Raw genomic sequence first — 26,101 nt, forward strand, 5'->3', positions numbered from 1 at the left:
GAACACCCCTTTGTTCCATTCACTAATCTTGTTGCCCTTCTCTTTACTCGTTCCAGCAGCTCTACATCCTTGAAATGAGGCCTCCAGACCTGTATACAGTACTCTAGGTGTGGCCCGGAACAGAAAACTATTAATTTTCCTGGAACAGAAATTAAGCTCACAGGTCTATAATTACTTGTGTCAGCCTCTGATCCTCCTTTGTGAATTGGGGTCACATTTGCACATTTCCAGTCTATGGGTACCTCCCCTGAGTCCAAGGAAGCTCTCATAATTATGGCTAAGGGTTTGCTTACTTCCTTTGCTGCCTCCTTTAATATAACTGGATAGATCCCATCCACCCCGGGTGCCTTTCTTGTGTTTATCTTCAACAGTTTCTCCTCCACTTTACTCCCAGTTATTTCAAGATTCTGTAGCTTACTGCTAGAGTTGAATACACCTCTGGCATTCCCCTTGCTGAATAACTCCTCATGTGTGAATGTCGATGCAAAATATTCATTTAGTTTGTTAGTTACCTGAGCAGGATCATCAACAGTTGACCCATCAATATCAAGTGCACCAATCTGATTCATCCCCTTCCTTCTAGAGTTTACATAAGTAAAGAACTCTTTGCTGTTTTTCTTTGCATCCCTTGCCAAGGATTTCTCGTAATCTGCCTTCGCCTGCCTAACCTCCTTTGTAACTTGGTTGCATATCAACTTGTATCTATCATAGGCTTCTGTGTCATGTGTTAATTTGTAAGTATCCCATGCATTTTTCTTCTCTGCCATATGCCTCATTAGCTCATCTGACATCCATTTTGGCCTAAACCTTGAACAATATTTCTTAGTTGGTATGTAAAGCCTAGTAGCTTCCAAGATAAGTTCTTTGAATGCTTCCCATTTTGAATTTGCTGTTGGTAACATCATCAGTTGGTCCCACTGTATAGAATTTAAATACTGTCTCAGTCCATCGTAGTCGCCTTTACGGAAGCAATAACCCTTCCCTTTACCCCTAATGGTAGTTACCTCTTTGAGTAAATCCCACTTCAGCACACTGTGATCACTGCCACCTAGTGGTTCGTTTATCTGCAGATTCTTAATGCATGAAGAATCACTGCTGATAATCAAATCAAGAGTATTACTCCCTCTAGTTGCCTCCCGAACATGCTGATGTAGAAAACAATCATCCAATAAATCCACAAAATCCCTGCTAGTGTGTGAGTGACCAGCCCCCAAATTCCAGTCAATATCTGGGAAATTAAAATCTCCCATTATAAGACTCTCTGATTTACTGGTCGCTCTATTTCCCTGTACAGTTTTTTATTATACTCATCAGAGTCATTAGGCCTATAGCACACTCCTACTCTCATATTTGATCTCCCAATGCTTATGTCACACCAAACTGACTCAACACTGCACTGTCCGGCGATGTCGACTGGCTTCACTTCCTTGGTTTTTATGTGTTTCTTAACTAATAGCATAACCCCTCCCCTCTTCTTATCCTGTCTATCCTTTCTGTAGACGTTGTACTCCCCAAATTGCAGTTCTGCATCCCTTATATCTGTGTGACACCACGTCTCTGATATCCCAACAATATCTGCCTTAGATGTTTTGAGCAATACCTCAAATTCATCAAATTTATTTACTAAACTCCTAGCATTGGTGTACACGCAAGTATACCTGCACCTGTTTCTATTCTTAGCTACCCTAACACAACCCATGTGTTTACTTGTACCGCAATGGCTCCCAGCAGTCTCTGAAATACCATGCATCTTGTTTTTCAGGCTTCTGCTCATTCTAATAGAAGCAGTGCAAGAATCTCTTTCACCTCTGCCAGTGGCTACTGTCAATCTATTGGGCTTTGTCTCCCCCCAAGCTAGCAGTTTTCCGACCCACCTAACACTGCCTCGATAGCATCAGCAAATATTCTTGCAGTTTTCATAAGAATGTTCTTTGCTTGTGTTTGCTGCCTAATACTACATTCACACATGAGGAATTCTTTAGAAAAGTGGAGGAAAGAAGCTTATTAAACTCTAACAGGGAGCTTAATGATTTTGTAATACCTGAGAGCAAACTGGAGGAGAAAATATTGAAGTTAAACATAAGAAAGGCACCTGGGGTGGATGGGATCTACCCAGTCATATTAAAGAAGGAGGCAAAAGAAGTAAGCAAACCCTTAGCCATAATTACGAGAGTATCCTTGCAGTCAGGGGAAGTCCCCATGGACTGGAGATGTGCAAATGCATCCCCAATTCACAAAGGGGGATGAAAGGGTGACAAGTAATTATAACTAAGTTTATAAATCAACTGATCTGTTAATTTAACTTCTGTTCTGGGGAAATTAATGGAGGCACTCATTAAAGAAGCCCTACAGGATCATCTAGACAAAACTGCAGTTATAGTTCACACACAGCATAGGTTGTTAAGGGGAAGTCTTGTCTGACCAATTTGATTAGATACTATGATGTTGTTACAAAGGAATTGGATGCAAAAAATAATTTTGATATCATATACTTGGATTTCAGAAAGCTTTTGATACTGTTGTGCATGGAAGACTACTCTACAGATTGGAACAGTATGGTATTAAATGCAAGTTGCTACAATGGATAAAAGGGTGGTTCAGTGGAAGAAGACAGAGAGTGGTAATCAATGGGCGCTGCTCTTCGTCGAATAATGTTATTAGCGGAGTCCACCAGGTTTTGGTGTTGGGCCAAGTGTAGTTTTGTATATTTATGAATGATATTGATGAAGGTATATCAGGCTTAATATCCAAATTTGCATATGATACTAAGGTTGACAATGTTGTTAATGACAGTAATGGCTGTGTGCTACTGCAACAGGATCTAGAAAAGTTGGGACGAATGGCTGAGAAGTGGCAGTTGAAGATCTAAATAACTTATATCCATCTGTTTGTTGTTATCAAGTTTAACATTGACAAATGAAAGTAACAACTGTGTAGTGCTACAATTAGGGTGGTAGAAAATGAAAAAGACTTTGAAGTAATTGTGCAGTCAGATGTGAAGTTTTCTGAGCACTGCAGACAGGCTGCCAGAGCAGGTCATGGGGTATTGTCAGGTGATATGAAATAAATTGTTCTCTCAAATGCCTAGGTGGACAGTTAAAATTAATATAAGATAGGAGCATTGTAGCATCAATTTTACCTTAAACTATAGAGTTTAGTAGATTATGATCAGTCATATTTCTTCTATCTTTCAAGGTAGGGAGGTTAAAAACTTTTAAGCTAAATACCTGACGAGAGAATTTTGCGCCCTTTCTAACGTATTTAAATTATTTTTTACAAAAGGCGGTCCACACCTGTGTTGCATACTCTAGAATTTGTCGAACAAATAAAATATAAGCCAATTTTGGGATATCAGGGCAAATAAAATCAAAACAGGCTCTTTTTGTTAATCCAAGCATTATAGATGCTCTGGCAGTTATTTTAATAATATGAGAGATATAAGAACCATTACTGGTTCTTAATACCTAAATCTAAAATTTCATGTATTCTTTTAATGTGTACAGATTCCAAAGTATAATAGCAGATAACTAATTGTTTGTTGAGAGTCAGTTATGGTAATGACATGGCATTTATTAATATTCACAAATATGCCCTGCCTTTTAATCCAGTTATGAATCAACTGAATGCCCTTTTGTAACTCCTTATAGTCCACAGACTGGTTAATCTCTCTGTACAATTTCATGTCATCCGCATAAGTAAGGATACTGAACTTGGATTTGTGTAAACATATGTCATTCAAGAATATGCTAAATAATAAAGGACCAAGAAATTGAACCCCGTGGAACACCCCTCTGTATATAAATGTGATCTGAATGAAAATTGTTAAAACAGATTATACTTTTTCTATTTTTAAAATAGTCTTGAAACCAGTTTAAAGCTAGTCCCGTTACACCCATATCAGCAAGCTTAATACACATTATATTATGAGAAACTTAATCAAAAGCTTTTTGAAGATCTAAATAACTTATATCCATCTGTTTGTTGTTATCAAACCCCACAGCAAGAAATCGCATGGCGTTAGGTCGGGAGACCGAGGCGGCCAGGATTCGATCTACTGATCTACAGCAATCCCACGTCCGATCCATCGCTGCGGTAAATGGCAGTTTAAATAATTCCGGACTGTGTGATGGAAGTGACATGTTGCACCATCTTGCTGTAGGATGAAGTTCTCACTATCATCCTGTAGTTGGGGTAGAAGCCATAAGCATAATAAATCCAGAGAAATCTCCCCAGTTACAATCTTTTCACAAAAGAAAAATGGACCATAAACTTTCCTTTGAGATATGGTGCAAAAGACATTTACTTTTGGAGAGTCCCGCTCGTGTACCACGTGTGTATGCAGATTTGATGTCCCCCAAAATCGCACATTCTGCTTATTCACTTTCCCTGACAAATGGAAGATCGATTCATCAGAAAAAATCACTTTGTCAGCAAACGTGTCATCTTGTTCCATGTGGCTCTGCAGTGCAGTGCAGAAGTTACTCCTCGCGCACAGATCATCTGGTTTCAAAGACTGCAACAGGGTTAGACGATATGGTTTCATTAGTAATCGCTTCTGCAAAACACGCCAAACTGTAGTTTGTGGGATGTGAAGTTCTTTGCTTGCCCTCGTAGTGGATTTCCTTGGGCTCCTCGAAGGTACCAGTTCCAAATGACGTGAAATATCACCAAAAAGGGGTTAAAGAAACTACAAAAACTAAAATATCAAAATAATAGACTGACCATCATGCCCCATATCTATCTATTATATAAGCCCATACCTTTCTATTATATAAGCTGGTTAAGCTTGCATTATGTCAGTGGTGTGGCTTTGATCAAGAGTGCTGTCTGTTCTATAGATTATTTCTCGCTGCATAAGGACCACCGCCATGCAAATCCTCTGCATTGGTTGATATATCGGAGAATGGAAGGGTGGTTTGGTTCTTCGATGTTTCTGCCTTTGTGATGATTTGTATGACGATTGAAATGCAGCGATTCCATGACTATTATTGGCCTCGTGGTCCTCTGTCGATATGGGGCATGATGGTCAGTCTATTATTTTGATATTTTAGTTTTTGTAGTTTCTTTAACCCCTTTTTGGTGATATTTCACGTTTTTTGGAACTGGTACCTTCGAGGGGGGTACCGCTAAATTATTTATAATTGGCATTATTTTAAATTTACATCGTTTTTATTAATTGGGTTTAATGACTAAATTATACAGGGGATTATCGACTACTTTTCTGTCTTATCTCTACTTTCCCTTCCCTGTTTGTTTATTTTATATTATTTTGCGTTTCGTTTCGCTCTGCATTTTTGCCGTACTACTGGCTGTTTTTTATTTTAAATATCATATCTATTTTAATTATCAGATATAATTAGGCTTCATGTGGAGGATGTGCATTTGCTGCCTCTAATGATAGCTTCATATTCATATTTATTTATTTTTATTACTTTTGCCTAACTTTTACATCACATTATAAATTAGTGGTAGTAGTGGGTTGATATGCTAAATAAGCAGCGCCTGTGCCGCCATCTATTCTTTTCCTTTCTATTTTATAAGCTGGTTAAGCTTGCATTATGTCAGTGGTGTGGCTCTGATCAAGAGTGCTGTCTGTTCTATAGATTATTTCTCACTGCATAAGGACCACTGCCATGCAAATCCTCTGCATTGGTTGATCTATCGGAGAATGGAAGGGTGGTTTGGTTCTTCGATATTTCCGCCTTTGCGATAATTTGTATGACGATTGAAATGCAGCGATTCCATGACCATTATTGGCCTCGTGGTCCTCTGTTGATATGGGGCATGATGGTCAGTCTATTATTTTGATATTTTAGTTTTTGTAGTTTCTTTAACCCCTTTTTGGTGAAATTTCACGTCTTCTGGAACTGGTACCTTCGAGGGGGGTACCGCTAAATTATATATAATTGGCACTATTTTAAATTTACATCGTTTTTATTAATTGGGTTTAATGACTAAATTATACAGGGGATTATCGACTACCTTTTTGTCTTATTATGTCTACTTTCCCTTCCCTGTTTGTTTATTTTATATTATTTTGCGTTTCGTTTCGCTCTGCATTTTTGCCGTATTACTGGCTGATGTTTTTTATTTTAAATATCATATCTATTTTAATTATCAGATATATATATATATATGTAGAGAGAGAGAGAGAGAGAGAGAGAGAGAGAGAGAGAGAGAGAGAGAGAGAGAGAGAGCTCCTGTATTAGTGGTTTTAAACAACTTTTAATTGCTTTTAATTTTATATACTGTATTTTATTGAATTTTATTCTTGTTATACAACATTTATTTTATTTTGTTTTAATATTTTAGCATATATTTATACAATCAGTATGCATATATTTTATTTTATCATAATAAAGACGTTTTACAGATTCGAGTGTTATTTAGTAGCATTACAGATGAATTAAAGCCATAGGCTTCCTTGCACCATGTGCAAGAAAGCCTATGCGCCATGTGCTTGTTAACAGGGATGGGATACACTTGAATAGAAGGGATACAAGAATATTTACTGATGCTATCGAGGCAGTGTTAGGTGGGCTGGAAAACTGCTAGTTTGGGGAATTACAAACTAATAGTGGCAAATGGTTCAAGAAAGCAAGCTTATCAAATATCAGCCAAAAAAAACTACCCTCCTCACTGGTCAGTCTCCTCCAAGAATTTGTCTAGTTCTTTGAATTTTATTTCCAACAATCAACCACCTGCTGACTAAAGACACTTCCACAGATTTATCTCTCAACCATCCTTCCTCGGCTTGAATTTGTTCTCCTTCATGTGTATTCCAGCAAGAATAAGAATTCCATCAACATTGAGGTTAATCAATCCATTCAAAGCCTTAAACACCTCAATCCGATCTCCTCACAGTAGTCTATTCTCCAGATGCTTTAATTTGCCGAACCGAAGCCTTCCTTGGCAAGACCATACTTTTAGCATTAGCAGTGGTAAATGATGCAAGAAAGCAAGCTTATACAGGTCAGAGAAAAAAAAAAGAGAGACCTCCCATATCACCTATTCATTCTCACCAATAATTCACCAATAATCTGCTTAGTTCTTCATTGATTTTATTTAAACTATCAACTTCCACAACAACAGATGAAATTTTTTATTTCAACAATGAACCACCCATTGACTAAAGAAATTTCTGCACATCAATTTTGCAACCATCCTCCATCAAGCTGAATTTTTGTCCCCCCCCCATGTGAGTGGTCTGAGCAAGAGGAAGAATCCCATCAGCATTGAGCTTGTTCAATCCATTCAAAGCCTTAAATGCTTCAATCAAATCACATCACAGATGTCTAGTTTCCAGACTCTGCAATTTGCAAAACTGAAGCCTTTCTTGGTAAGATCACCCCTTTGTAACATTCACTAGTCTCATTGCCCTTCTCTGCACTCGATCCAGCAGTTCCATATCCTTCCTAAAAGGAGGCCTCCAGACCTGTATGTGGCCCGACCATTGCCTTATACAATGGAATAATCACCTCTTTATCCATGCTAGCAAAATAGTAGTAATTGTAGTAGTGGCATGTCATGCAAGAAAGCAAGTATATGAGCTTATGCAGCATCAGCCAAAAAAAAAAAAAAAAAAATCACACCATTCCCACCAAATGCCTGTCCAGTTCCTCCTTAAATTTATTTAACCTATCAACTTCTACAACGACAGATGGAAGTTTGTTCCAGCAATTAACACCTGTTGGCTAAAGGCAAATTTCCACACATCTATTATGCATCTGTCTTTTCTTATTTTGAATTTATGTCCACTTAGGTTCGTAATCTGAACAAGTGGAAGGATCCCATCAGAATTCAGCGTGCTCAACCCATTCAAGGCCTTATACACCTCAATCAGATCACCGCGCAGGAGCCTAGTCTCCAGCCACTGCAATTTGCAGAACTTAAGCCTCTTGGTAAGAGGATCCCATCATTCCCCTCACCAATCTTGTTGCCCTTCTCTGTACACGCTCAAGAAAATCTACATTCTTCCTAAAATGAGGCCTCCAGACCTGTACGCAGTACTCAAGGCGTAGCCTGACCATTGCCTTATAAATTCCTGTATATCATTGACAAACCCCATCAGTTGACTTGGCAGCCTGTCTGCATTGCTCAGAGAACTTCATATCTGACTGCACAATTGCCCCCAGGTCTTTTTCATTTTCCACTACCCTTAGTGTGGTACCACATGGTACATTACTCTGAGGTTACTTCTACACATATACAGTACTTTTCATTTATCAGTGTTAAACTTCAATTGCCATTTGCCTAACCTCTTGCACCCCTCTATTTAAGTGTACCCCATCCCTGTAAAAATAGTCTCTCCTTAACAGGAGAGAATGTTTTTACAGGCACAGACCACGCTGAGAAAAATTTTACCACATGTAACTCGTACACTGTTCAGGGCCAATTGATTGACAAATTGCAGTCAATCTATACAACTGAACTACAGATGACCCAGATATTGCTAACTTGATGTATTTTAGTTTTATCATTATGGATAAATTTATTTAGTTATTTATTTATTTAGTTATTTAAATAATGAAATTTTGGAATTGATTATGAAATGCTGACAGTATTTATCCATTTTTATATCTAGAAATAGTCAAAAAAAAAATAATACTCAAGGAAAAACATTTAAGCAGAATAAAAAGAAAAACAAAATGGCAAAAAAATCTGTTGGGAAAATTGTGGTGAAAAATGAAAGAAATAAGTAAGTAAATATATGATTTAGTAATTTAGTCCATGTTATGATTTGGTAATTTATTCTACATTATTGATTTTTTTCAGTTGTTTTTCTCATATGTACCTTATACCTGTCGTCTCAGACCATTGTTCATCTACTCTCATCAATCCTCAACGAAGAATGTTATTGATTTTCCACATGTTACATTTGGAAAGGTGTGTGTTTAATTATCATCAGAGACTACAGGTAGTTTTAAAGGCCTCTTCAAGTGAGGAAGGAGTAGACCTCTGAGTGAATTCTGATTTTTTTTTTTTTTTTTTTTTTATCAGCCTGCAAAGTCCATGAGCGCACACTTGTAAAGACATGATATAAACCAGCAGGCATACTGCAACTAAAGTATTTGATGTACCAAAAACTCCCTTTCCAGTAACCAATCATCTACATTGTTTCTTTGCTTTCTTTTTGATTTTCTGTATTTCTCCATGTTAAATGATCCATTCTCCTCACTTCATATATCCTTTTCTGTTAATTGCTTTGCTTTTTCAGAGATTTTATTTATCTCCTTCCATATAACCATTATTTTGGAGTGGTTCCCTCTTTGATATTCCTTTTTTTTCCTTGACCTCAGGCACCGGTCACTGACTGGAACAATCAGTGACATTTAGTGATTTATTATTGATTCTGCTTCCTTCAATAAAATAGAGCTTTTTATTGGATAAAAAATATACAGGGTGTCTCAAAAATACACAGCATAACTTCAGGAATGAGTTCCTCATGTAGACAATAAAAATATTTTATATCAACGTAGTTCCGAAAATGCTTGGTTCCCGAGTTATTAACCGGAATGTCTTATCTCCCACAGGTGATTTCCTTCATCACAAGGTACTGACAGATTCTGGTGGTTTTCCATTCCGACCATGTACTAATCAGGAGCAAGAGGGTATGCACTTTATGTACGGTTTGGCGGACGGCAATGCTCTGGAGGCTCGTCATTTGTACCATGTAAGGCTCCCAGAACGAAGATGTCCAAACAGGTAAACATTTGAAGGTATCCATCGCTGCCTTTGTGAACATGGGACCTTTACACCTCGTTCTGCCGATAGAGGATGACCAAGATCTAAGACTCCTGAAGGCAGAGGAGGAGATTTTGCATGCCACTCCTGGAATCAGCACATGCAGAATATCAGTGCAACTGGCTGTTCAACGTTCGACTATTTCGAGAGTGTTGCGAGAACACCAACTGTATCCTTACTATCTGCAATGGGTACAGGTCTTGTCACCAGCAGATTACCCTGTGTACGTAAAGTGCATATCCGCTTGCTCCTGATTTGAGTACATTGTTGGAATGAAAAACCACCAGATTCTGTCAGTACCTTGTGATGAAGGAAATCACCTGCGGGACATATGACATTCCGGTTAACAACTCGGGAACAAAGCATTTCCAGAACTATGTTGATATAAAATATTTTTATTGTATACATCTGAGGAACTCATTCCTGAAGTTTTGCCGTGTATTTTTGAGACACTCTGTATATAAAAAGCAAAAAGAAGTTGGAGTAACATTGCATTAATATTAAAAAAAATTATGAATTTTTGTTAAATTATTTTAATTTAGCTAACTTAAACTGTACCAAGCAAAAACTATGCTGCCATCCATATGATAGGCTGCTTACTTAAGAGGGAAAGAAACTGACCTAGGGCTAAATTTTAAAGAAGACTGTTATTGATTTTTCCACATGTTACATTTAACTGTGAACTTTACTCTTTTTGGGTCTTTTTTGGAGGCCCAGCTCACATTGACAGACACCACATATACTGCATCAGTTAAAAGACCAAAAAAAAGACAGTAATAATATCTTTCTTATTTACTTTTCAGTATGAGTAATATGTTACATTTTTATAGATAAGATTTGGAAGGTAAGCTAAACCCTATGATTAGTTAAGACTTAAAGAATTGTCATTTCTACTACAAAGAAACATAACTAATTCTTTAAATAAAGAAATGTAGAAATAGAGAGCTACTAGAACGAGTGCATAAGGGCAATGAGATTGGTGAGGAAAACAAAGGGGTGCTCTCACCAAGAAAGGCTTCAGTTCTACAAATTGTAGTATCTGGAGATAGGCACCTGTGAGGTGGTCTTATTGGGGGTGTTTAAGGCTTTGAATGGGTTGAGCAAGCTCAATGCTGATGGGATGCTTCCTCTTGCTCAAACTATCTACATGAGGGGACATAAATTCCAATTGAGAAAGGATGGTTGCAGAATAGATGTGCTGAAGCATTCCTTTAGCCAGGGAGTGATTGATTGCTGGAACAAATTTCCATCTGTTGTTGTGGAAGTTGACAGATTAAATAAATTCATGGAAGAACTAGACAAACTATTGGAGGGACTGGATAGTTGAAATGGGAATTGTTTTTTTTTTTTTTTTGCTGATTCTATATATGCTTGCTTTCTTGCATCATTTGACACTTCTAATGCTGATAATAATAATCCTTAGCTTTGTCTCAACCTACGTTGTTTGATTTATTGCCCTTACACACTTGTACTTACGAATCTTTTAAGCACAAAAACTGGTAAAAGTATACTGTTTAAAATAAATACATACAAGTGTAGTATTGTCAATGAAATTTTTAAATTTTATTAATTTTCATTGTTAATCAATTAAATAATAATTAAATGGAAATCATGTTCCAGACTAGAGCAGCAAACCAAAGGTACCGATTCTCCAACGTATCACAGCCTAACAAATGTGCAACTTGTGAAATGTTTGCAGACCCTTTCTGGAACAGGATATGATATGATTCAGCCAGGGAGATTTGTGTTTGCAAGTTGCAGAGAATGTGAAGAAATTAGGTGCCAACTAGGGCTTACAATACCGGAATCCTGGTCATTTTTTTCCAGTATTGAAATACCGGTATTGATACAAAAAATACCGGTTTTTCGGCATTAATTTTAAAAAAATAATTGCTTATAATTTAATCCCATAAAGGTTATAAAATCACCTTTATGTGATAATGACATCGTTATCTCTACTAGCAAATGTTCGATAAATCATTGATAGGACACCATGCAACATTGCAACTTGTCCACAATTCTCGGACAACTTCATTCTGACCGTATCGTAACTCCCAAGTTCTGTTCCTCCACTACTGACTTTAGTTCAACTCCCCCAAGTGTATAAGTTATTTTGGGGTTGCAGTTCCCCAGGTGTAAGACCTTGCATTTTGGTGAATTAAAGCATAGTTAGGCGCCTCCGTAGCCAGGTGGGAAGGAGCAGCAGTGCATAGCACACTCTTCTTGATTAGACCGGGGTTCGAGCCCGTCACCACCAAATACGGAGAATGCGGAAAGGTCAGGGAATGACCACCGCATATTCCCAGAGCAATATGGCCTTAGTTGCTAATGCTCCTAAAAACCAAATAACAAACAAACAAACAAAGCATAGTTGCCACTTTTCTGACCATCCCGGAAGTCTATCTAGGTCAGTCTGAAGAAGCTCTGCTTGGCGGCGATCATTAAGTACTCTACTGATCTTTACTTCATCTGCAAGTTTAGACCCACACCTTCCATCCCTTCATAGATGCCATTTAAGATAATCAAAAACAACAGTGGTCCCAATACTGATCCTTGGGGAACCCCACTTCTTACATTAACTCAATCTGAGGAATAACCATTTATCACAACCCTCTGCCTGGTGCCCTCAAGCCATTGTGCTATCCATCTAAGGATTTTCCCTATGATTCCAGCCTGCTCCAACTTATAAAGTAACCACTCATGTGGGACTGAGTCAAATGCTTTGCTGAAATCCAAATAAACAATGTAGAAATTATTCCCGAAGTCCAGCTATTGAGTGACCCTGTCAAAATAGCTAACTAGTTTAATTAAACATGATTTTCCCTTTACAAAACCATGCTGTGTATCCTACAGAATTCCATTTCCATCTAAATGATTCTGAATTCCACCCTTGATCATCCCTATCATCCCTTAATGATCCCTTTATCACATCGTTCCATTGACTTAACTTTAGAAAGCATCGATTGCAATTTTCTGCCAGGAAGTTGCACACAGCCAATACAGTACTGGCACAATATCCTGGAAGGACGTGCTGACATGCCTGGATAGTGAGGGATATAGGCTGTAGCAATGCATCCTTCATCCCAACCAGAATGGGAAACAGGCTCATTATATAACTGAAACTTACCTAGAACATGGGGGGTATCCACATTTGGCCAAATCGGATCTAAGCATCTCAGCCTTTCTATCAATAACATCAGTACAGTGCTACCAAGCATGGTTAAACAATGCTCTAACTGTGCTAAAGTGATGTCCTGGGGCATGTGCTGACTTATAGTTGGTAAATTGCCATAGCACATGGGCTTCCTATAGACTGAGGCGGCCGTCATGGCAAATCAAGATGTCCAAAAATGAAAGAGTACCGTCCACTTCCAATTCCATAGTAATTGAAATGTATGGTGATAGAGTTGAGAAAGTGAAGGAGCAACTCCTCCGACCCCCAGTGATCAACTGCAAATACATCGTCCACATATCTCAGCCAGAGTCTGATAGGAATAGACAAACCTGCAAGTATGTCTTCTTCCAGAGTCTGCATGGTGATATTGGCTATGGGGGCACTGACCGGAGCACTCATAGTGGAGGCTCCGGGTGCCAAGCGATTGACTGAGCGATTTCTCTTTGTGCTTTCACTGCGACTTTTTGATAAGTGAATTCTGCGTTCTCTTTTACGTTCCTCTCTTTGAGAAATACTTTAATTTAGTAGCTCTTATATCAAAAGTACTGGCAGAGAGCAAGGAAGGAAAGTAACCTTTCTTTATTTTTCGCATCTAATAGACTAACTCCTACTAATTTCGCTTGGTCACTCCAGGCACTGCTCCTGCCTCCCCGTGGCGGGGCCGGTAACCTTGGCAGAAAAGTTCATCTGCCAGGGGCTAAAAGGAGACAAGATGGGACAAAATATGTTTCCTTGTTTAGAACCGACAAGCAGTCGGCTAGACACAGAGCACGAACATGACTCTTCGCAAGCAAAGAGGTTAAAAACCATTTCCTCTGCGACTGAGTTTCCTGCATTTTTAATAATGCATTCATTATCAGAACAGCCTCTTAGTAAGCTATCTCCCTTTCTTATCCAAAAACACTTGGAAAGTATTGCAGGGTCTCCCAAGATGGTTAAGAGATTGCAATCGGGGGACTTACTAGTAGAAACTGTCAACTGCAGGCATTCTGAAAAACTCTTGAAAGTGACAAACTTTGCTAAAATTCCAGTAAAGGTAACTGCCCATGCAACCCTAAATACATCTAAGGGTGTTATATCTAGTTGGGACCTTTTGAATGTGACAGAAGAAGAAATTAAAGAAGAGCTAAGTGAAGAAAATGTAATTGCTGTCAAAAGAATTATGACTAAAAGGGACAATATACTCACACCCACCAGAAATATCATCCTCACCTTTAGCAGTCCAAATCTACCCTCATCAGTAAAAGCAGGATATCTACTCTGTCGCATTCGTCCTTATATTCCTAATCCGTTGAGATGCTATAAATGCCAAAAGTATGGCCACTCTCAGACGGCATGCAGAGGGAACCCAGCTTGTCCTAACTGTGGATCTTCTGATCACAGTCAAAATGACTGTTCAGCAAAAGAAATGACTTGTCCTAATTGCAAGGGTAACCACCCTGCTTACTCTAAAACATGTGAGAAGTGGAAAATGGAGAAAAAAATTGTAAAATATAAAGTCGAAAACAAAGTTACTTACCAAGAAGCAAGAAAATTAATTGCACCCAGTATATCTAACCGTAGCTATGCCAGTATTGCCAAAAAATATCAAACAATAGCCACGCAAACTGATGTTACTGTTCCATCCAACATATCAATCTCTGACTGGGCCGAGCTGTTCTTTCTCAGCAGCAGTCCAATATCCAGAAACACTCAGACCAAGCAAGTAATACGCCTCTTACGATTCCAGCAAAATCTCCTCATTCGCCAGTGATTGCTACCACTCCAAATAATCCCAGTTCAACTTCAAAACAGAGTGTTCAGGAAACATCGATGGATCAAGAGTACTCATCTAAACAGGAAGATCCGATTCTTGAAATATTTGCAGAAGAAGAAGAAGATATGGACACAGGTCGACCCACCTTTCCAAAAAGAAATAAACCAAAGCCAGAACGCCACAAGACAGCCACGTCAGGTACAGCTTCTTCTAAACTCAAATAATGCCTTATATTTTACAGTGGAATTGTAGAGGCTTTAGATGCAACATTGATGACATTCAGTACTTAATTAGACGCTACTCTCCAGTGGGTTTCTGTCTGCAGGAAACCTATTTAACTGCTAAAATTTCTGTTTCTCTAAAAAACTACTCAGTCAATCGAAGAGATCGGAATACATCTGACTCTGCTCGTGGTGGTGTAGCTATTTTGGTTAACTCAAAGATCCCTGCTAGCCAAATCATTCTTCAAACCCAAATTGAAGCCGTTGCTGTGCATCTGATTGCTGAGATTGCATTTACGCTAGTCTCAGTATATCTCCCACCAAACAATACCTACTCTTATAAAGATGTTGAAGAACTTTTAGTATAGCTACCCTCCCCAATCTGCTTGCTAGGGCATTTCAATGGCCACCACCCTTTATGGGGATCCTCTAAATTAGATAGACAGGGCCGACTGATTGAAACTCTACTAGATAAACAGAACCTTACCATTCTTAACAGTGGTACACACACCCACATACAATTACCTACTGGACAGACTTCTGCAATTGACCTCTCGATTTGTTCTCCGATACTGTTTCCAGTTATTCAGTGGTCCGCTATGGATGATCCAATGGGAAGTGACCATTTTCCAATTGTCTGTAACCTGCTCACTACACAATCACCATTAGACCAACCCTGCAGAAAATGGAAATTTTCTAAAGCAAAATGGGACAAATTTCAATCAGCAATAATTCTGGACAAAGAAACTATTCAGCTACAACCTATAGACAAAGTAACTGATTATATCACATCCCGTCTTTTAGTTGCAGCAAAATACTCAATTCCATTATCAAACTCCCAAACCCGATGGCACTTCAACTACTGGTGGAATGAAGAGTGCACGAAAGCAAAGAAGGAAAAAAATAAAGCATTCAATTTATTCCGTCGATTTCCAACGACAGTTAATTTAATTAGTTACAAGAAGTTAAGGGCAAAGCGCGGTTCATTCACAGGCAAGCCAAGAAAGATTCTTGGTCTCGGTTTGCATGACCATCAACAGAAATACCGACTCCAGATTAATATGGAAGAAAATTAGACAGCTTTCTGGGAAGTTTCCAAACATCCCGTCCCCAATTCTTTCATACAATGGGCAAGAACTCTCTGGTCGTCTAGATATAGCGAATGCCTTGGGTAAAACCTTTGCCGAAGTCTCTGCTGCATCAAATTACACTCCGAAATTCCAAAAAATTAAGACCTCCACCGAACAGAGGCCCATCAACTTTAGAACCTCACTATCACTTCCGTATAATCAGCCTCTTGAATATTGTAAACTTTTACAAGCCATCAGAACAACACGAAACAGTGCAGCTGTTTCGTGTTGTTCTGATGGCATATATTATGTCATGCTGCAACATCTCGATGAGCAAAACTTACAAATGCTGCTAGTCTTCTTTAACCGGATCTTCCTGGAAAATATTTATCCAACCTCTTGGCACCATGCTACAGTTTTGCCCTTTTTGAAACCTGGAAAAGGTCCTTCCAATCCTAATAGTTACAGGCCAAACTCTCTGTCAAGTTGCCTTGGTAAAATTCTTGAAAAAATGATCCACAGTCGACTCAGCTGGATCATTGAAACTGAACAACTACTGAGTAATTGTCAACATGGCTTTCGCAAAAATAGGTCCTCTCTAGATCTGATGATCAAGGCCGAATCTGAAATTCGCAATGCCTTTGTGAAAAATGAACACCTTGTCATGGTCTCCATTGATATAGAAAAGGCATTTGATACTACCTGGCGGTATGGCATTCTCAGTGACCTACATAATCTTGGTCTATGAGGCAACCTGCCTATATTCATTAGAAACTTCCTCCAGATCCGCTCTTTCCAGGTTCGATACCAAAACTCCCTTTCTTCTACATTCTTGCAGGAAGGAGTACCACAGGGGTCGGTTTTGAGTGCAACCCTATTTGCCCTTAGAATTGATTCCATTTCCAAAGAACTTCCAAATACTGTAGAAGCCTATCTTTATGCTGATGATCTCTCCATTTCTTGTCACTCTCAGAACATGAGATCTATTGAACGCCAATTGCAAATATCCCTCAATAAAATTCAAAAATGGGCTGAGTTCAATGGATATCGGCTTTCCCATCAGAAAACAGTTGCTATCCACTTTTGTAACCAACGCAAATTACGTACAGACCCTGAACTCCAGATATCAAATTCCAGCATCCCGATTACCAACAATATTAGATTCTTGGGATTAATATTAGACAGCAAGTTAAATTTCCTTGAGCACATTAGAGTAATACGTACTACCTGTCTGAAAAAGCTGAACATGCTTAGAGCTCTATCTGCCCAGTCTTGGGGAGCAGATCGTACAACTTTGCTGCTCTTATATAGAGCACTGATTAGATCTCGGTTAGATTATGGTGCCCCAGTTTATGATTCTGCTCGAAAGAGTGTATTACGCTGGCTCGATCCTGTACAACACAATGCACTGAGGATTGCTCTTGGTGCTTATAGGACATCACCAACCTATAGTCTATATATTGAAGCCCATGAGCCCCCTCTTTACCTCCGCAGAAAAATGTTACTACTTAAATATGCAGTCAGAATACGAAACTGTTCTCCGCACCCCATCCAACCATATCTCTTTAATCCATCATTTCACAATCTCTATAGAAATAAACCAAATAAAATATGCCCAGCAGGCCTACGGCTCCTTGAAATAGCACAAAATTGGAATGTTCCTCTCCAGAGTAGGCAGCACAGAAAGAATTATTCTTGCCCACCATGGACCCCATTTCCTCAACCAGCCTGTGATAATTATTTTCTCCAATGGGGAAAGAATCGTCTACCAACTCTGAATGTGCAACAACTCCATGCTAGCCATATTCAAAACTGTTTTGACTTCTTACCGATATATACTGATGGTTCCAAATCTCATTCAACTGTTGGAGCAACAGCAGTGTTTCCCTCTGCTGTCATATCAGCCTCTCTTCCACCTGAGTACAGCAGCTTTTCAGCGGAATTATATGCAATTCAATTAGCTCTAGAAAATTTGAGTCTTCACCCATCTGCAAAATATTTAATTTACACCGACTCTCTAAGCTCAATTAGAGCAATGCAGAATTTCTCTTATAAGGATCACCCTATACTAAATCAAATCAAGTATTTGCTGTTGAAACTTGAAGATCGCCAGCAATGAGTGAACTTTTGCTGGATTCCAGCACATTCAGGCATCAAAGGGAACGAGTTGGCTGATATTTCGGCTAAAAATCCATCAACAGTAGACTTAACCTCTGCCTTTATTCCAGTTTCTGATTATAATATTATAATTCAAACAGCATATCATGCACAATGGACAGAGCTTTGGCACTCATGCATTCAGACAGTTCGGCGAGAAGAAGTGGTACTTGCGCGGATTAGAATAGGACATACTCATCTGACTCACCTCCATCTACTCACAGGCGATGATCCTCCTCTTTGTTCACAGTGCTCTGAGCATCTAACAGTCAAACACATTTTGATTGACTGTCCACATTATCAACAACATCGAACTTCAATATTTTATTCTCTGGCTAATTTCCGTGAACGGATAACATTAAATGATATCATTGGTGAAAATGCCAATATTAATGAACTTTTCTGTTATTTGAAACAAATAGGAATGTATAAGCGACTCTGATTAGTTTCTGGCATGAAATGAGATTGAACCGTCTTCACATTAATTATTTATTTTATCTTTTCAACATACCTATGAATAGGCGCAATATAGCCACAGCAGCTTGTGCGCCATTAAACACCCATACCACACACACACACACACACACACACACACTCATAGTGGAGCCTTGAATTTTACTATATAAAAAATTGCCAAACACACACTACCAAATAAACAAACATTCAAAGCACCATCCTTGGGTTGTAGACTGATGCACTTTATTTTATCTGTATTTTCAAAACTAGATTATGGGTCTCCGGTATATGCATCTGCCAAAAATAACTCACTTGTTGGCTTGACCCCATTTACCATCAGGCCATACATATTGCTACTGGTGCATTCAGAATGTCACCTATCCAAAGTCTATGTCGAACAAATGTACCATCCTTATCGCTTCAACGAAAAAAGTTTGTCTCTACAATGTCTTTAAACTGAACTCCCTGCCAGATCACCCCCACGTGGACATCCATTTTTGAGTCACGATGGGAAAATCTGTATAATGCTCATTGAACTGCCAACCATCCATTTGCTATCCGCATCCAAGAGCTACTCAGAGAGCTCAATGTCATGGTAGACAACGTTGCTCAATCATCAAAGCAACCACTTCCACCATGGCATACTCAAATACCAGCTTGTGACTTCTCACTTAAGAATGCAACGAAGCCTAATACACCATCTTCTATCTACCTTCAACTTTATTCACAACACTATGCTGAACATTGACTCCTTGCTAGTTTACACAGATGTCTTGAAGTCGGAATCGTGTGTGGGATCTGGTGCTGTTTTTACAGATAATACTATATCTGAGCAGATTCCCCCTGTATGTAGCATATATGCTGCAGAGCTGAATGCTATAGAGTTAGCTCTGGATCACATAAGAAATCGTCAATACTGACTGTTTATTATTAAATAAACAGTCAGAAATTTACCTATTCACTGAGTGCACTACAGGCTTTATCGGTGATGAGATGCATTACTCGTTCAATCAATCCATTTCCATCCACATCGGCATTAGAGGAAATGATCTGGCTGATACTGCAGGCAAATTTGCAGCCCTGACAAATAATCTTGGCTGTCAGTCCCCTATACAGACTATAGGCAAGTAATCAATTGTAAGTTACATTCTCAGTGGCAAGATTCGTGGCATTCACAGATTACAAACAAACTTTATCAGATCAAGCCTGTATTCAAATTATGGCCGTCTGGTGTGTGCAGGGATTGTAAAGAGGGAGTTGTTCTTGCTCGGCTCCACATAGGACACAGTCATCTGACACTCCTTTTTGCCGAGGGCTAGTGACCCGGCCCCGGGTGCCAAGCGAATTCGAGGTCAAATGATTTTTCTGCGATCTATGGAGTGCTCATCAAAAGCGACTAAAGTTATTTCTAAGTTTGTACGTTTCTCTTAGCAGTCTTATTTTTAAAACCATTCTGCACTTAAAAGCTACAAGTTAGAACACACAAAGGAAACTCACCTTTCTTTATTTATCCATATATTTCTATTTCCACTAACCGACTAACACTTCAACCGCGTGGCCTCCTAGTGGCATTGCTCCTGCCTCCCCATGACGGGGCCGGAAACCTTGGCAGATAAGTCCTCTTGCCAAGGGCTAAAAGGAGCAAACATGACAAATACAAACCATGTAGACATGGAAAATTACAATCCGAAAAGATAGAAGACTGATCGGATAGAGCAACTCAGTCCATTTTTCTCTTCCACTCTCTTAGTAATCAGCCTATGAGTAAATTGTCTCCCTTTGTGATACAGAAACATCTGGAAGGTATTGCAGGATCTCCCAAGATGGTGAAGAGACTACAATCAGGAGACTTACTAATAGAAACAATGAAACAAAGACATTCTGAAAAACTCCTACAATTAACAAGCTTTGCTGGCATTCTTGTTAAAATATCTTCTCATGCAACTCTAAATTCATCTAAGGGTTTCATATCTAGTTGGGATTTATTAAATGTCACCGAGGGGGAAATAACCCAAGAACTGCAGGGACAGAATGCAGTAGAAGCAAAAATGATGAATGAAAAAGATAATCAACTGGCACCTACCAGAAATATTATTCTTACCTTCAATATGCCCAACTTGCCCTCCGCTGTAAAAGCAGTTAATTTATTTTGCTGCATTCGTCCCTACATTCCCAACCCTTTAAAATGCTATAAATGCCAAAAGGATGGACATTCTCAAACTATATGAAGAGGAATTCCTGTTTGCCCCAACTGTGGATCCTCAAATCACACACGAAGTGACTGTACATCTACAAAAATGACCTGTCCAAATTGCAAGGGTAACCATTCTGTATATTCCAAGACATGTGAAAAATGGAAAGCCAAGAAAAAAATAATAAAATACAAGATTGAGAACAAAGTCAGTTATCAGGAAGCCAGAAAACAGTTGCACCAAATATTAACCAAAATATTACCTATGCAAATACTGTAAAAAAATATCAAGCAGTCTCCATTCAAACTGATGTCACAGTTCCCACTACTAAATCAATTGATGACTGGGCTAGAAATGTCCTCGCTGAGCTACAACCAAGTGTACGCAAGCAACAATCCAAGATCACCGACCAAGCAAATAATACTCCTCTAACAATTCCAGCAGCATTGCCTCCTCCTGTGATTGTTACCACATCTCGTATTACAAACTCAAATGTTATGAAAAATATTCAGGATTCAACCATGGACACAGATGGCACATCTATACAGGAAGATCCTATCTTAGAAATCCATGCCGAAGAAGAAGAAATGGACACTGGTCGGCCAGTTTTCCTAAAAAAAGACAAACAGAAATTGGAACATCATAAACCGGTCACCTTCAAAAAGCAATCAGAATCAGTTCCATCAACTAAAAACAAATAATGCCTTGTATTTTACAATGGAACTGCAGAGGCTTTCGTTGCAGCACAGACAATATCCAAGATCTAATTAACCGTTATTCTCCAGTTGCCCTTTGTCTTCAGGAAATGTACCTAACCTTGCAAATTTTTTCTTCGATAAAGGAGTATTGCCTTTATCGAAGAGATTGAAATACAGCTAATGCCACCCATGGCAGTGTGGCAATCCTAGTAAATTCAAAGATCCCAACTAAACATATCCCACTTCAAACCGAAATAAAAGCTGTTGCTATTCGTATAACTCTTCATATTGCAATAACACTTGTCTCCATCTACCTACTGCCAAACCATACTCTTTAAAAGATATTGAAGACCTCTTCATACAGATACCTCCACCTCTCTGTATATTAGGGGACTTTAATGGGCACCACCCCTTATGGGGCACTACTAAATTAGATAGACTGGGTTGGCCCGTTGAAGGCTTTTTAGAGGCATTAAATCCCACCATATTCAACACTGGTGCACCCAAGCACATACAGCTCCCAACTGGACAAACCTCAGCAATAGATCTCTCAATTTGTTCTCCAGTACTGATGCCGACCATGGACTGGTATGTAATAAATGATCCCATGGGCAGTGACCACTTTCCAATAGTATGCAACTTTTTGATAGCATTGACTCCTTCAACTCAACCCTGCAGAAAATCGAAATTTGTCCTTCCAATTTTTGCAAAATTTCGGCCATCAAGTGCACTAGATGAGAAAAAATTCACCTCCAGCCTATTGATAATGTGACAAATCACATCACAACGCTTCTAAATGTGACTAAAGACACAGTAACACTATCAAATCCCCCAGGCCAAAAACATAATTACTGGTGGAATGAGGATTGCACCAAAGCAAAGAAAGCCAAAAATAAAACCTGGAATTTATTTCAGCAATGTCCAACCACACTCAATCTCATTAATTTTAAGAAATTAAAGGCAAAAGCAAGCCAAGAAAGAATCCTGGATCTGTTTTACATCAAGTATTAACAAAAACACTGACACCAAAATTATATGAAAAAAATTAGATAGTTATCTGGTAAGTTTCCTACCATACCTTCTCCAATCCTATCCTGTAATGGACGAGATCTATCTAGTCCTTTAGATATCGCAAATGCTTTGGACAACAACACATTTGCTGAAATCTCAGTGGCAGCAGCTTATACTCCATCATTTCAGAGAATTAAAAACACTGCAGAACAGCACTGTGTTAATTTCCAATGTCCTCCTTCTGCCATATAACAAACCTCTACAATATTCAAAACTATTGCAAGCCATTGGAAAATCCCAAAATGGTGCTGCCGGACCAGATGGAATCTATTATGTCATGGTACAACGTCTCAATAACAAAGCTTTGCATCTCCTTCTGGCTTTTACAACCGTATTTTTCTAGAAAATGTTTATCTGGCTTCTTGGCATCATTCTACTGTTTTGGCGTTCCTAAAACCTGGAAAAGATCCAACCAATCCCCATAGCTATAGACCAATAACCCTCTCAAGCTGCCTCAGCAAAATCCTAGAAAGAATTGTCCACTGTAGACTTGTCTGGATCATTGAGTCAGAACAGTTAATGAGCAATAGTCTGTATGACTTTCGTCAGAACAGGTCATGCCTAGACCTTATGGTTAAGGCTGAATTTGCCATTCTTAATGCCTTTATTAAGCATGAACATCTAATGCATTAAGGGCTGTAACTTAAACGATGCCGCTATTGCAAATTTGCTAATCTATAATTAGCTGTGTGTAAATGATGCAATTGCACTAAAATACACAGTCATGAACATCTAGTAATGGTTTCCAAAGATATAGAGAAGGCTTTTGATACCACCTGGCGGCATGGCATACTAAAATCTTTACTCTCTTGGTATGCGGGACAACCTTCCCATATTTGTAAAGAATTTTATACTCACTAGATCGTTTCAAGTTTGATACCAACATGCCCTTTCTACAACTTTCTTTCAGGAAGAAGGTGTTCCACAAGGATCAGTACTGAGTGCCACTCTTTTCGCTCTTAGAATTGATTCTATCACTAAACTTCCAAATACTGTAGAGGCTTACCTTTATGCAGATGACCTTTCCATCTCCTGTCATTCCAAAACATGAGTTCTATTGAACGACAGCTTCAGATATCACTAAATAAAATACAACAATGGGCCAGCTTTAATCGCTATGGGCTTTCGCAGCAGAAAACAGTTGCTATCCATTTTTGTAGACAATGCAAATTTCATCTGGATCCTGAACTTCACATCTCTAATATCTCCATTCCAATCAGTAGTAACATCAGATTTCTAGGATTAATCATAGACAAAAAGCTAAATTTCTTTGAGCACATTAAAAAAATATGTACTGTCTGCCTAAAAAAGATAAACATATTCAGAGCTTTATCTGCTTAAACGTGGGGTGCTGATCGTACCTCCCTTCTTTGATTATGCAGGGCATTAACCAGATCCCGTCTTGATTATGGAGCTCCCATTTATAACTCTGCCAGAAAGAGTGCATTACGCTGGCTTGATCCAGTTCAACGCAGTGCACTGAGGATTGCACTTGGTGCATTCAGAACATAGCCTTTGCATTGATGCTCACGAGCTGCCACTATCTTTACGTAGGAAATTGCTATTACTGAAGTATTCTGTTAAGATACAAAGTTGTGCTTTGCATCCTATTCAGTCATACCTTTTCAGTCCACCATTAGAAAATCTGTACAGAAATAAACCTAGCATAGTTAAAACCAGCTGGTCATCGCTTTCTTGAAATAATGCAGGTTTGGAATGTTTCCATCCATTCTGTACAACAGGTAGCAATTTGTACTCAACCACCATGGGCTCCACCTCCTATACCGACCTGTGACACTTACCTCTGTCAGTGGGGAAAGAATATTTTGCAAACATCAAATATCAGACAAGTTCATGCAGTTCACACTCAAAGATATATTGATTTTTTACCAATATACACAGATGGCTCTAAATCCAATTCAAAAGTTGGAGCAGCTGCAGTGTTTCTGAATACAATTGTATCAGCAGTCCTTCCATCCGAATTCAGTATCTTTTCAGCAATTAAACTAGCTTTAAAAAATCTCTCTCCTGGCTGGTCTTTAAAATCAGTAATTTACCCTGATTCCCTCAGCTCAATCACGGCATTGTGTAATTCCTCAGATAAATTTCACCCTGTTATAAATGAAATTAGAAAATTATTACTGAAGATTGAAGAACGTCACCAACTAGTCACCTTCTGTTGGATAGCAGCACATTCTGGTATTTTGGGTAATGAACTGGCTGATAAAGCTGCAAAAAAAACCCAACCAGCTTAACCAGCATAGTCTGATGCTGGAACCAACCTATTCCAGCATCAGACTATGCACTAATGATTCATGCTGCATGCCTATCAGAATGGACAGCACTATGGCATTCCCAAACTAATAATAAACTCCTTCAGATTAAAGAGGTTCCGAAAATCTGACTCTCCAGTGTCCGGACATCAAGACGAGAAGAAGTAATCCTTTCAAGCGCAAGAATACAATAGGTCATATACTCACCTGACCTGCCTTTATTTACTCACAGGAGATGATCCACCACAGTGTCCACATTGCTATATAAATATGACTGTTAAACACAATTCTCATTGACTGCCCCTATTATAAACAAATCAGAATTTCAACCCTACAATCACTGGTTATCCTTTAACAACCAATAACCTTAGAGAATTTGATAGGTGATAAGGCCAATATTTCTGAATTTTTCTGCTGTCTCAAGCAAACTGGAATTTTTAATCTTTTCTGATTAAGAACTTTTCAGACAGTATGATGCTTTCTCATTTCCTTTTTATTATAAATGAATAGATGCATTATAGCTAAAGTAGCTCATGCTGCATGAAACCCCCACAACAACAACAGCTAGTGACCCTCCTATGTGCAAGCAGTGGGACTCCATTTTATTAGTTAAACATATTTTATTCAACTGTGCCAATTTTAGAAATGCTTGTTGTTACCACTATTTTTCCATCCGATTGAGTCTTATACACTGTCTGATTTTTATCAGACAACAACCATGTGTCAGTAGTTAAGTTTTTACAAGTTATTAATATATATATATATATATATATATTATTTTATCTTTCTATTGTGGTTTATTGTGTTTATTTTCTTAATTACGGGTGTTTTCTACTCATAGGTATTATGGTTAATACATTACTGGTCTTTAAGCTAGCCTAAACTCGGTTATCTTAAATGCCCTCATTTAAGATAACCGAGTTTAGGCTAGCTTAAAGACCAGTAATGTATTAACCATAATACCTATGAGTAGAAAACACCCGTAATTAAGAAAATAAACACAATAAACCACAATAGAAAGATAAAATAATAATATGTACTCTGTTCGTACCCGGGCATTGCTAAAACAGCTACTGGGACAACAGAAAAATCTAGAAATAATTTAAGGAAAACCACTATAAAAGTATATTAAAAGTAAAATACAACATAAATTATCATATTACTAAAGAATAATATATATATATATATACACACACACACACATAAAAAAATAGATAATTCACTTTTATACTTGTACTGCATTTTATTTATTTATGTATATATAACAACATGATGATGAGGTAACCTT

At 38.5% G+C, this 26,101-nt stretch overlaps 1 protein-coding gene across 2 annotated transcripts in view; it reads left to right on the top strand.

Moving 5' to 3' along the window:
• The window catches only part of LOC150077445 (chromatin remodeling regulator CECR2-like), a 285,275-nt gene that overhangs the window by 114,891 nt on the left and 144,283 nt on the right, over window positions 1-26,101 (top strand). For both annotated transcript variants that reach the window (XM_090386312.1, XM_090386313.1), the window contains exon 6: window positions 8,585-8,698. In XM_090386312.1, the coding sequence (XP_090242438.1) occupies window positions 8,585-8,698 (114 nt within the window). The remainder of the gene's footprint in view (window positions 1-8,584; window positions 8,699-26,101) is intronic.

This window comes from Mastigoproctus giganteus, chromosome 12 (genome assembly GCF_048544385.1).
Source record: "Mastigoproctus giganteus isolate SK-2022 chromosome 12, ASM4854438v1, whole genome shotgun sequence".
NCBI lineage: Eukaryota > Metazoa > Arthropoda > Arachnida > Uropygi > Thelyphonidae > Mastigoproctus > Mastigoproctus giganteus.